Here is a 13807-nt window from a genome sequence, read left to right as displayed (position 1 = left end):
ATACTTGCGGAGCTTTGGATCCAACCCTCCAAGATAGGGTAGTAATCTCTCCTGTCTCTTCACATTTGCAGCTCTCTAGTTCTTCATCAGAACTAGATTGCTGTTTATGTAACATATGCTTAGTTATTCAAATGTGCCAAGTCTGTGTCAGTGGTTGTTTGGTAGCTACATGAGATGTTTTCATGTCTACTTCCATTTTTTCACATGAAAGAGAGGATTTGCTTGACATATTCTACGGCATGCCTTCCACCTTCAAAATTACCTGTCTGTATACCTAGATCTTCTGTATGTAAGTTGACTTTATAAACAGAATACATGTTAAGACTTAGAGCCAGCTTGGTGTAATGGTTAAGACTGGGACTCTAATCTGGAGAACCGGGTTTGATTCCCCACTCCTCCACTTGTAGCCAGCTAGGTGGCCTTGGGTCAGTCACAGCTCTCCAGAACTCTCTCAGCTCCATCCACCTCACAGGTTAGTTGTTGTGGGGATAATAATGACATACTTTGTAAACCGCTCTGAGTGGATATTAAGTTGTCCTGAAAGGCAGTATATAAATCACTGGCATTTTACCTACTTGTACCGAAAGAAGGGATAACTACGGTTCCTTTTTGTATTACTATCAGGTAAACAGAATAAAAATCAAATGAGTAGCTCCATCCAGAGTGAAAATGAAACTGCAGCTCTAGATGCTAGAAACGTTAATGGTGCTGAAGTGACTGATAAATTTGGCCAAAGAAAAGGCTTAGGACTGCTGAATGCTGAAATCAAGGAAGGAGCTGCCATTGCTGCAGATAAGCACTCTGATCATTGTGAGCAAAGGCTCAGAGAAGGTGGGAAAAACTAACTTTCCTTTTATGAACATGTAAAAACCGAGATGTTTTGGTGTATTATCTAACATTTTATTGTGAATCCCAGCCCTCAAGAGATCACCATAGGAATAAGCTTTCCAAAAGTCCAAATATTGACTGTGTGTCTTTAAATGATAACATGTTTTATATAATATATCGCAGCAACCCTACATCTGATTATCCGTGTTGGTGGAAAACCTTGCAGGATATCTGAAAGAGCATGACTTGAGAGACAGGAAATTCCAGAAATGAGGGAACAATTGCCATGAACAAGTCTCTTTGCTCTTGTTGTTTGAATTAGGTCCTTAGATTGATAAACATAAGATAATATTCTCAATTGCTTTTGAAGACCATGGCAGAATTGGAATTCATATGGCATCCATGTTCACCAATTTGGTGGGCATATAGCAAGAAATGTTCCTAATTGGGGCCTCTTTGGGAAATATTGACAGTGTTGATTATAGAGTTATTTATCTCTGCAATACTGATTTGACAGGAAGGGAAATGACCACACACTGACTAAGAAAAGCTCAGTTGGTTACCAATCTTCCTGATCTTTCAGTGCAAAAACCCTTTAACTTGAATGAGGACAGCCAATAACAGATCTTGCCTTACAGTGGCCCCACCCACCTACTGAAAAGCTTGTTGGGTGCAATGGCACCTATGGACACCACTCTGGAAAAAGAAGACATAGGGAGTTAATGATAAGTGGGACAAGTATACTCCAAGACGTATGACATGCATATTGTCTTCTCTGCTTCAAAGGTACAAAAGTGCAATGGCTGCTGTAACATCGTCACTTAATTTTTCTTTACAGAGAATGCAGAGGATTCACATTCCTATCCCGTGTATAGTGGCCTTCTGTTCTGTGCAAGTAGGAACACTGATAGAATTCATATCTACACAAAGGTAAGTAATCAATTTATGCATCATTGTCTTGGAGCTTTTTCCCTCCCAAGCCACTGCTTAAGCAAAGTAAAGCAATGATGTAACAACATACATATGAGTCTCATGCCCCATCATGATTTGTATTTTCTAGTATATAGCTATTCTATATACTTTTGACTACACGTATACCATTCAAGGTAGCATCAAAGTAGCCTCCATTTTTTCCTCCTTTGGGGGAATACCAGTGTTAATGGACTCAAAGTTAGTGCCAAAACTATCCCAAGAAATCATGGAGCATGCATCTGAAAGGAATGAGCATCAGGATAATTCATTGGGGGTGCTTCAAATGTATGTTGGAATATGCTAAACAAGAAGGGACATTTTTTCATATGTGGTGGATATGTGAGAAAGCAAAGAGTTTCTGCTTGCAGATACAATCATCGATTCAGAAGATTTTGAAGATTCAGTTGAAACGAGAGACTTTTCTGTTGGGAACAATGGACAGCCAGTTGGAAAAAAGCTTTGGAACTTTGTTTTTACGGCAGCAAGAGTACTTTATCACGGCAGCAAGAGTACTTTATGCACAAAAGTTGACTATTAATTTTAAAGTTAGTTTTAAAGTTGACTATTAATTTATTGTGTTTTAATGATGATGTGAGCTGCCCTGAGCCCATTTGTGGGGAGGGCGGGATATAAGTCAAATAAAATAAATAAATAAAAGTGGAAAACTCCAACATTGCCTACAGTGGAGGAATGGTGGAGAAAAGTTTTTGAGTTTGTGTCAATGGCAAAACTTACTTTATTGATTAGAGAAAGGACATTAGTTAACTTCTTGACTGAATGGAAACCGTTTATAAACTTTTTACGTGAAATGGATAACAAGGATTTTATGACATCTGGATTTATGGATTAAGAAACATGAACAATAGAAAAAAGAGAGCTCTTACGATTAACTTAGAATAAGTGAGACTCTAGAAATGATACATATTTGTTGCGGAGATAATCGGAACTCAACTTGTAGTGTAATTTTAGGGTCTTTTAAAAAAATTGTGTGTGTGTGCGTATACACACATACGTACATATATATTTACTTGTTTATGTATTGTTAATGTGTCTTCTGTTTAGAATGTTGTGTTTTTTTCTTATCCTCTGTTTATTGTTTATAGTTTAAATAAAGAACATTCTGTCAAGAATAATTCATTGGGAAGTAGTGACATCTCACTTTGTCATGATGTCGATATATTTTCTGATGCTCTGTATTCTGCTAGGGATATACTTTTCAGACTAACTGTATAGGAAGGAGGGTATCTTTAATTTGGCAAATAAATTGAGTAGCTTAAAAAAATCTAGTCAAGAAAGCATCCCTGACTTTTTTTCAGCTATAAATACACCAAAAATTAGTTGTTGTTCCTGTTACCATGATTTTCTTGTGATCTTGCTGCTGCTTGATTTTCTTTCATTTGCTTTGTAATTGTTTGTGTGATCAATCAAAGAAGCTGCTGCTTAGTAGAAAGGAATTACTGCAGTTAATCTTGTTGGAAATACAATATCTTGTGTACAGAGAAGGCAGAAGAAACAGAATACCTGCAAGGGGCACCGGGTCCGACAGATAGATGGCAGAGTGGGATCCTTCTTTCCTCCTCTCTTCTGTCCTTCTTGCATGTCTCCCGATTGGTATTCTTAGCCTACTTCCTGCTTCTTCTTGGAAGTCGCTCTTCCCTGTTTACTGAGATAGTTAGTATCTATTCTGTTTCTCTTCTTTCTGTCAAAGTTGTAGTTCCTGAATAAACTCTCTTCATTCACTCCTTAATCAGACTCAAGATAATATACCAGAGCCTACAAATCTTACAATAGGTTAAAATGTTGTTATCACCTTTCTCCTGGCCCTTCTGTCATTGGCTTATTTGTGGTGTTGAATAAATATTCATACTTGCCTGAAAAATAAATATTAGCAAAGTAGAATAATGTAGTGCAACTTCTTTGAGGAAAATAAGAGGGAAGTTTGGCTGAAACTATATTTCCCAAATGATACAGTGATAAAGGGGGGGGGGGGTTAGGGTGGGAAAGCTGAGAGAAGGAATGAACCAAAGATTTTGAAAGGCAAGGGCCCAGAAATATTTTTGGTCAAAGGAAGAAGGCAGAGTGTCTGTTGTCTGAATTCATGGAATTAGGAGAAGCTAGGTGGGGAAGATCTTTCAGAAATGAGAGGTTGAGGAGGAGGTAGCATTTGGAAGAAAATGGCACACAGAACCAAGGGACAAGAGGAGCCATATTGGAGGCAGTGTGCTTGTAGGCTGAAGACATAAGATGGCAGCAGGGGAAAGGGGGTCTGAAATAACATTTGAGGAATCCTTGGAGGAATATCATGTAAATAACAATGTGGTGCCTGTTCTGTGCCAGAAGGATAGCAGAACGCTAAGCATGCAAAAGTGCAGCCATCCTGCATTTATGTAATTTCTGTATCCCCCCCCCCAAAAAAGAAAAGTGGCCTTATAATGTGTGTGCACTCTTTCCAACTGGCACAAAGCCAAAGTTGCACCAAGTTTCTTACAATTTTCGGAGAACTGAAAGCCTTCCTGATTTAGGAGACTAACAGAATTTTTCTTTAATTCATTCAGGATGGAGAGCCTTTGAATTGTAACTTCATTCCATTGGACATAAAATTAGATAACTGGGAAGATTTACCAGAGCATTTTCAACAAAAACAGAACCGTTCATTGGTAAGAGCAACTTGAAACTCTTATTGCAGCTATAAATAATTCCAAGAGTTGATATGTGCTTGTGCTGTTCCATTTAAGAAACAAAATGTTCTGCTGTGATGTCGACTTTTTAATTATTGTCTAAGCTCACATATATCTTAATTGCTTTGGAAGAAAAAGTGGAATCTGTTTCTTTGGGGGGGGGAATCACACCTCCCTTATCTTATGCAAATGCATAATTTAACTTCCTATCTGCAGAATTAGTACATGGATTGTATGTAAGTTATTTTTTTTAGAAAACTTGTGTTTCAGTAGTTTAGCATGAGGGGTAGAAAAATACAAGTGATGGAGTTCATAGCACCCTCATAGCAGAGAGAGACAGAACCATTTTTTTCTTCTTAATCTTTGTTTTTAAGCCTGTGGATACAAATGATGCTGTATAGAGCAGAAAATGGTCCCTTTTCCTAATTCCAGTTGTGGCTTGGTTTAGTTCTTGTAAATGAGAATGGTTCATAAATAAGTGCTTTATCAGTTGCCAGTCACTGTATGGCCAATTTAGGAGGGGAGAATTTCTTTCAAGTTCCTTGAAAGGTAGGATAAAAATACCCTAAATAAATAGAAACAGTTCAGCCAGATGAATTGAGCCTGAGAACTCATAGAGAGAAAGTCACTCACTGATGAAAAGACAGATAAGTGCTGAATTCTGAGGTTCAAGCCAAGTCTTCATCTACTAGCTGCATATTTCAAAATAAATTCTATACTATTTCCCTATAAAGATTTGTGAGAATTTTCCTTCTAGATATTGAGGTTTGTGAGAGAATGGAGTAGTCTCACAGCCATGAAGCAAAGAATTATTCGGAAAGGGGGTCAGATATTTTCTAGCCCCATTCTGGCTGCTGAAGATACATTGTCAAAACAACAGGCCAGACTTGGCAGTACCAAACGGTAAGTGTTTGTCTCCATTGTCTGAGCAGGGATCCACAGTGAATAATGTCAAAAGTAGTTAAAGATTGTTAAGATACTTTATTAACTGATGAGCTAGTTTTCATTGTTTCTATCACAGATTAAACGTTTTGTACTCTTTAAATTAGGGTCTTTTAAACTACAGAGTTGGAAGGAATCAGTGCTATTCATCTTCATGGCTTCTGTGCAGGCACACATTGGGACTGCGGATACGTAGGCAAGCCATAGAAGATTTCCAGAACTTTTTAGAAGACTAAGAGTGCCCCTCCTTCCTTTGGTGCTTTCCTGCCAAAAACATCGCATGACCAGGAGAAGGAGCTCTATTCCCCCCCCCCCAATTCTCTTTTTGCCACCACAGTGAGAGGATCTCCATTGCATTTCTCTGCTTTTCACTCACCTCATCCTTGAGGCTGAGGAGAATTATTTCTTGTAAAAGTTTTTAACCCTTAATAGACATTCTAGTGACAAATACAACTAATTTAAAGAAAAGTTTCTGTCTTTCCCTTCATTCTTATGGCTCAAGAGAGACTTCTTCAAGATGATGGAAAACTCCAGCCTGATTAAAGGCGCCTGCTCCCTCCCTGGCACCCTTGAGTACCAAAGGCTAAGTCCAGAGGTGTGGCCTGTCCGAGCCTTCCCACAGTAGCTCTTCTCCAAGGCCATGACTTCCTACTATTGAACATTTCCAGTAGCAGATTGCATCTTTTTAGAATAAGGACTAATGTTTATTTGCTATCAGCTTTTGTGAGTTCAGCTTACTCCTTCAGATATCTGTGTGTTTCACAGCCTATAACTAGTGTATGTGATGAGGCTATTCCTTTAATCTGGAGCTGGACTGCCCTAGACTATGCTAGGACTTTTTTTAAAAAAAAGGTGGTGGCTATTAGTGTGACTTCACGCAGAAATTCTGAATTCTTCAGTCCAGACAGACAATGCTCTGTGGGGAGGAACAGGCTGTAGGCAGTCCCAATGTGTGCCTGCACAGAAGACCACTTGACAAACAATAGTTACAGGTAAGTGCAACCCTATTTCCTTGTCCTCGAGGACAGCCCTCCAAGTTGCAGTCTCATTTGTTGCATTAAAACCAGGGGTAGTCATTTCCTATCATTCATCCCAATTTCCCTTCCTAGAAAGTCAATCTGTAATTTTTTGCCAAAGTTTGCAAACTTTGATGGAACAAAACTCCAGAAGCAGGGGACGGTCTTTTTCTCCCCCACCCCACCCCCATTGTAGCTTGTTTTTCTCCCAGAAACTGCAGTCAGTGGAGAAAATATTTCTTTGACTGCCATAGAAGACTGCTTGGTGATCTCATAATTTATGGACCTTGCCAAATGTGCTTTCATAGTTTCCTTGAAATTACCCAATATTAAAGAAGTTGAGGAAACTCAGTTGCAAAGTGTATTTCAATAACATTTAAAAATCTTTAAGTGCTGATTAGACTTGAAGCAGAAATTCTGCTACTTACAGAATTCATACTTGGAGAGTAATTCTGGGCTCCTGAAAGCTTCTATAAGGGGCAGGATTGCTGCATGGAACTCAGAATTATACCCCCAGCAGATATTCTTGCACTTACAGAAACTTAACTGGTGGGAGTGCAATTGTGGACTAATGAAAGCATTTTCTAAGAAGGAGAATCACTTCCTTAAGTGCTATGCGAGTCCATTTGTGCAATCCTGCATTTAACAGAGACCTGGCACATGTTCTTGCATGGTTTCTGTAAGACTTCCTGAATCCTAAGAATAGTCATAGAAACATGTTTGTCAAAGTGATGGAAGTGCATTTGCATTTCCATAATGTTGGGAGGGGGGGTACGAAAAGAACTGCTTATTGGTGGTACTGTGGAGTGGGATTTGAGCCAACAAATAGAAAGGGGGGGGGTGCTTGATCTGATAGCAAAATCCCTAATGACCAGTATTAGAAATTAGATTCCCTTTAGTGAGCTAATTAAAGACGTTAGCTCAAGATGTATATATGGAGCCGTTGCTGATACTCAATCATGCTGATTATGGGTCTTTTGTCTGTGTCAGTTGCTTTTAAGCCATGCTTTGCAACCGTACAAGTAACCTACATCCTAATGCAGAATGAGCAAATTTACTTTTCACTGCATCATGTTAATATTTGAACGGTCTGTGTGTAGAAATGAATACTATCCAAGCATATAATTTGTCGTTGATTCTCTATATGATAAAACTTCAGCAGGAGAAGAACATTAATGAAATGACTTTAGCAAAACATTGTTAACAGGATTAAAACTTCAGAATCCACAGTTTGTGTTCATGAGACAAAAAAAAAATTATCACTCTACTGCAATTCTTCATACCATTGTAAAACATGAACAGTAATCTGGTGCCTGTGGGTGCCATGGTGCCTTTTGACATCTTTCCTGGTTCCTGTCAAATTTTAGAAAGTGGGTACAGACCGATGGGAGCTTTTGCCCATCTGATAGGTCATTGGAGATGTGATTGACTGTGCAGATTTTTTAAAATGTTGCTTTGGGAGCAAGAGAACCTTCACTCCATGACTCAAGGAAACTGTTCGTATGCAAGAAAATATTTTCAATATGTTCAATATGTTCATTTTTAAAGGCATCCTTTTAAATAGAGCTTCTGCCTGAAATGTTGAGGAGTTACAATTAGAGTTATGTATAAACTCACTTTCTGTCATTTTGTGCTTGGTTCTGCCTCCTGCAGCAGCCATTTTGTGGTTGCACCCACCACCCTGTGACAAAAATTCAAAGCTCAAGATCAAAAATATCAAAAAGATAGAGGACCCTATTCTGGACAGGATCTACTGCAAAGGGGTTTTGCAAGATACAGTCTCTGTTGTTGGCTGAGCTACAGACTAAACTGGAATATAAATGTGATTCTAGGTATGTGACAAAAGAGGACGTTGCCAAAGCTTCAGTAAGAAAAGTGGATAGTAGTGGTGGCAGTGTTCGTTTAGTTGCTAAACAGTCTACGATTCCCTTAAAAATACATACTGGCTCTGCTGGCGAAAAGGACCAACATTCTGCAAAGTAAGTTTAACTGTACCAGTTAAAGGAGAAAGAGGGGATAATAATCAACCACTACAGTACAGTCATTTTCTCTAGATTTCTATCAGTTGTATATTGAAACTTTAAATACATACATTACTCCATTCATGATAGTTTGTATATGCGGTTTCCAGAAGAGTGGGGGATTCCGCATGATCAATTTTGATCGGACTTTCTGAGCAGTCATGCCGCGGTGGAGTCCTACGAATCCACTTCTCCCCGATTCCACGTTAGGCTTTTGTTTCGCATATTTCATCAGCTCAAAGTCCATCATGCGGAATTTTTGACAGGATAAAAATCGATTCCTCATCGCTTTTTCCAGGGGAAGTGTCGAATGATGCACATCTTCATTTTTTAAAAAATTTCCCCCCCAAAAAAACGTTGCTACACATAAACGTTGCATCAAACCAACACATTAGAAAAAAATTTCTCACAAAAAAACGTTGCTACACATAAACGTTGCATCGAATAAACATATTGGATAGGCCAGAGCACTTCCTGCCAATATTGTGGAAGAATATTGGCTATTGACATTTGGAGGGAAAATTGTTACCAATGACCCCGCATCTATCTTTCCCGCTTTCTTCATGAGCAGTGTGGTTTAGTGATAGGTATTGTATTGAGGATGGTCTCTTTCTCCCTCTATGAAATACCTAGACCACTAGTTGAATGCTGAAGTCCCTCCATCACACTTTCACTCTACCTCAGAAGCTGTTAGCTGTCAGCGAGCAACAAGTAACAAATTTGGCGTGTTGTAAAATGGACCCGTTATTGGTCAGCTGTTGTCATGTGACACAGGATATGTTTCTGCATAGATTTGTAGAAACGTTGCAATGTTTTTTTTACCTTTTTTTAAAAAAAAAAGAGGGGAAGGGAAAGGGTAGTGGGTGTAGCTTAGAAAACATGATTGGCCAATCAAATTAAGTTGATTCGAAGGGCAAGAGAAAAGGGCAAGGGTGGGGAGAACATCGGATAAAGAATTCCGCATGATTAAAATCCCTAATCTGCTGCGCATGGACAAATAAGTCGGGGGGAAAGTAGGATGGAGAAAAAACGGACAAAACATGCAGTGACTTCGAATCTGCTGCTAGGATTGCCTTCCCACGTGTGGAAACACAAGAAAAAATCGAGGTCATTTAGAAGCTGAAGCAGGGAAACCCATTCGTGCGGAATCACCCAGTGTTAAACTCACTAAAAACAAAGAGGAAGTTTCACTTAATACTATTTTATTCAACCACTTTTCCATTTCATTATTGGTGTTATAAATTTTTATTTTAGCAATAAATAGTAAACATAAAAGATAAGAAAAATGCAACAATCTAAAAAGCCACACTAACCACACATATAAACATGAAATAACAAACAAGACAAGCAACTAATAATAAAAAAAGAAAATACAATTTAGAAAGATAGGAAAAAGCGGGGGGAGTAAACTACAAGTTGAGTTCTGATTTTCTCCACGACAAATATATATCATTTTCAAAGTCTCACTTATTCTGTGTTAAACATAAGAGCCCTCTTTTTTTCTATTGTTCATGATTCTTAATCCATAAATCCAGATATTATCAAATCATTGTTATCTATTTCATGTAAAAAGTCTATAAATGGTTTCCATTCAACCAAAAATGTAGATAATGTCTTTTCTCTAATCAGTGAAATAAGTTTTGCCATTGACACAAACTCCAAAACTTTTGTCCACCATTCCTCCATTGTAGGCAATATTAGAGTTTTCCATTTTTGTGCATACAGTTCTCTTGCTGCCATGATCATATATAAAAATAAAGTTCCAAAGCTTCTTTCCAACTGACAGTCCATCATTCCCAACAAGAAAGTCTCTGGTTTCAACAGGAGATTTTAACCTTCAAAATCTTCTGAACCAATGATTGTATCTGCAACCAAAACCTTTTTGCTTTCTTACATGTCCAGCATATATGATAAAACGTCCCTTCTTGTTTAACACATTTCCAACATACATTTGAAGCATCCTTGTACATTCTAGCCAATTTTTCAGGAGTCATACACCAACGTCACTTTTCCGTTTCATTATGAGGAGAAAAGGCTCCTTCAGAATGCAAGTAGTTATTCAAAGACAGCCATTCAAATCAAATTCTAAACGGAGTAATGCATAAGTGTGTGGGTGATACACAGTATGCATATTAGACCTGTTTCTGCATAGTTGTCTAACTTGCAAAATTTGCTTCAACTTTTGACAATTTTATAATGACCTGGATGTCTGAGTGTGTAAGTATTAAAAAAAACCTTGCAAATTAACTGCTGCCAGTTTGTTTTTATGGTAGGTTGGCATCAGTAGACGGAAATTGCCCAGTCTCCATTTTAGATCTGAGTCAAACTGATGCTGTGGAGGAGCTCTCTATAGGGAAAGGCTACTTGCAGGCTGTAGACGTTGAAGGGAATCCACTCTGCCTCAGCTGCCAAAAGCCAACCATTGTGCTTGATCATACATCCACGTGCGCTGCCTGGGACACACGATTTTGTTCTCACGAATGCCAGGATGACTTCTTAATCCGCTCGAGTCAAAGTTACTTGAGAACCCAAGTATTTGAAATCGAACATGGTGTTTGCCAGATGTGTAGTCTGAATGCTCAGGAACTGTACCTCACTGTCAGAGATGCCCCAAAGAATCAACGTAAAAGTCTTTTGGACAGAACTTGGATGTCCAAGCTTCCTCTCACACAGGTAAAACGAACCATTGGACTTAAGAAAGTATCATTGTGGAGATGATCATTGGGTTTCTTGGGTTTGAGGCTTAGCTAGTCTTGATTAAAGCAGCAAATGGCAAAAACATATATAAAGTAGCAATGGGCTGGCTCTTCTGAGATTAAAGTTAAATATAATGGGTTCTTCCCTACCACTGTGCTCTGCAAAGTGTAGGACCTTCCTCCAGTGGAAGAAGCTCTTCCTTCAGAAGAAGGCTGTGTGGTCACCTGAATGGTAGGGTACAGCCCATTTTATTTCACTGGAGAAATATAGTGCAACATAGAAAATAGATTATCTTGTTCAGATAATCATTTAATTAAGAAGTTATGTTCTTTGTGTTTGCTGAGAGCCATGGGATTGTTATCCTGGAAACGAGATGTATCAAGGCCAAGTGTCTAGCCAGGATTGTCAACTCTGGGTTGGGAAATTCCTGGAGATTTGAGGGTGGAGCCTGGGGAGGGCAAGAACCTTGGCAGAGTATAATGCCATACAGTCCACCCTCCAAAGCAGTCATTTTCTCCAAGGCAACTGATTTCCATAGCCTGGAGATGGGTTTTAATTCCAGATCTCCAGCCACCACCTAGAGGTGATCAACCCTATGTCTAGCTCCTAATTTATCCCAGTCTTGATTTAGGGACCTTTTAAGTATACACAAGTGCATGCTGGGAGCAATATTTTTATGAAGTGTGTGTGTGAGAGAGAGAGACCCAAGTTATTCAATATCCCTTATTAGGGTTCAAAATGAGGCTTCCCCCACCTTTTAGCTTGTTCTGGCTCTGAGTTGCGAGGTGATCAGGTGGGTAATTGGATTAAGGAATTTTGGTGAAGCTTTCATCCTCCTCCCCACTGGCTTTTTATTTGTTTAAATTACTTGAGAGAGATTTTGGCAGTCTTCATAATTTGCAAAAAAGGTGGAACTACTATTTTTACTTGGAAGCCATAATTGTATGTATGTTTGCATTGTGGCAGAGAGTGGTTAAGGAAGTAGATCAAGATGGATAGCCATGTTAGTCTGTCTGTAGCAGTAAAAAAGAGTCCAATAGCACATATAAGACTAACAAAATTTGTGGTAGTATGCTCACATCTGAAGAAGTGAGCTGTGACTCACTACAGTTCATACCCTATCACAAATTTTGTTAGTCTTATAGGTGCTACTGGACTCCTGCTCTTTTCCAATGGTTAAGGAAGATGCTGATTCAGTCAGATCAGTGCTTGTTCCAATGGATAAGAGTTGTGATTGCAGAATATTCAGAAAGATGCGGCAAACATTTGTTTCTGGTCCAAGCTGAAGTTTTGCCTCTTCTAAAATTCCTTTCCCCTTCATTTGAACCATCACATTCTTTAATAGCCCTTAATTAATAGAAACAGATTAACTTTAACTATTATAGCCATTTCTGGGAGTGGTACTCTCCCTTCTTGGAGGTCTTAAAGGAGAGGCTACACAGCCATCTGCCAGGAGTTCTCTAGTTCTGGATTTTTGCCATTGAACAGGAGGTTGGACTAAATGGCTGAGACCCCTCCTGCCTCCACAATCATCCATATCCAAACCACTGGAGTATCTGCTCCAGGATTCTGTTGTCGTTCCCACCACCACCAACCTAGGCAATATTTCAGCTTAGCTAATGGTATCCATAACATGAAAAAGTCTGTACTTAAGACTGCACATACACAGTATTGAATATCAAAGCTTTAGCAGCTCATTCTCAGTATTTTATTGTAGTTGAATGAAATTATCCTGAACCCAACTGAAGGTCACTTCTGGCAAGTGGATCATATCAAGCCAGTTTATAGTGGAGGAGGACAGTGTTCTCTAGAAAACCTTCAGACGTTATGTACAGTTTGTCACAAAGAGGTGAGTACAAACTTGAAGTAGCAATGGGAGAAAGGGTTCAGTGTAACCTAATCACCTTTTCTGTGTATTAATTTACTACTAGTAAAATTCAGAAAATATTTATCTTAAAATGACTGGGATTTATCAGTGATGGCCATTATTTGGCAAGGATGCTTGCCGCCTGTCCAACCTCCATAGCATCCCAAGAATTGACACTGCACGGGGCTGCATTTCCCCCACCTATACAATAATATGCAGTACCGTATCAGTGAGACACAAAACTGCACATCTCTATCAGATGTTACGGGAAGAGGAAATTGTGATTTGACTTGTATAACAGAGACAGGATTTGGAAGAAAACGATATAGTGTGGCTTATCCCAACACCACCTGGTTATGGAGTCCTCCATCAACCACGCACAGGTGGTCAGGGAGGAAGAATGGCTATTATCCTCCAATGGCAGCCTATAGATGTCTATCACAAACTATCACTAGCATTGACTGCATACTTCTCACATTAGGAACTAAGGATAGATTAGGCTTTCTGCTTATTTACCAGCTTAGTTCTTTAGTGGGCCTGTATTTGAGTTGGAAGTGGTACTTTCAGATGCGGTGCTGGAAACATTCAGGAGGATGTCAACATTCATGCTGAGGATACCTTGCCTGGACTGGCCAGAGATTTTATAGCTTCTTTGACTGCCTTGGGCCTCTTTCAAATTGTGATGGGCCTAACACATGAAAGAGGTTACACCTTGGACTTTGTGTGGCCTCATTTGGAATACTGTGTACAGTCCTGGTCACCTTATCTCAAAAAGGTCATTGCAGA

The 13807-nt window shown here is 39.1% G+C and overlaps 1 protein-coding gene across 3 annotated transcripts in view; it reads left to right on the top strand.

Annotated features, from left to right (window-relative positions):
• ZRANB3 (zinc finger RANBP2-type containing 3) overlaps positions 1 to 13807 on the top strand; it is a 63870-nt gene that overhangs the window by 46849 nt on the left and 3214 nt on the right. For all 3 annotated transcript variants that reach the window (XM_054970380.1, XM_054970381.1, XM_054970379.1), the window contains exons 14-20: positions 625 to 831; positions 1667 to 1758; positions 4356 to 4457; positions 5236 to 5381; positions 8269 to 8415; positions 10731 to 11130; positions 12872 to 13003. In XM_054970380.1, the coding sequence (XP_054826355.1) occupies positions 625 to 831; positions 1667 to 1758; positions 4356 to 4457; positions 5236 to 5381; positions 8269 to 8415; positions 10731 to 11130; positions 12872 to 13003 (1226 nt within the window). The remainder of the gene's footprint in view (positions 1 to 624; positions 832 to 1666; positions 1759 to 4355; positions 4458 to 5235; positions 5382 to 8268; positions 8416 to 10730; positions 11131 to 12871; positions 13004 to 13807) is intronic.

Source organism: Eublepharis macularius, chromosome 2 (genome assembly GCF_028583425.1).
Source record: "Eublepharis macularius isolate TG4126 chromosome 2, MPM_Emac_v1.0, whole genome shotgun sequence".
In the NCBI taxonomy this organism is placed as follows: domain Eukaryota; kingdom Metazoa; phylum Chordata; class Lepidosauria; order Squamata; family Eublepharidae; genus Eublepharis; species Eublepharis macularius.
This window is presented reverse-complemented; position numbering and strand designations above follow the sequence as displayed.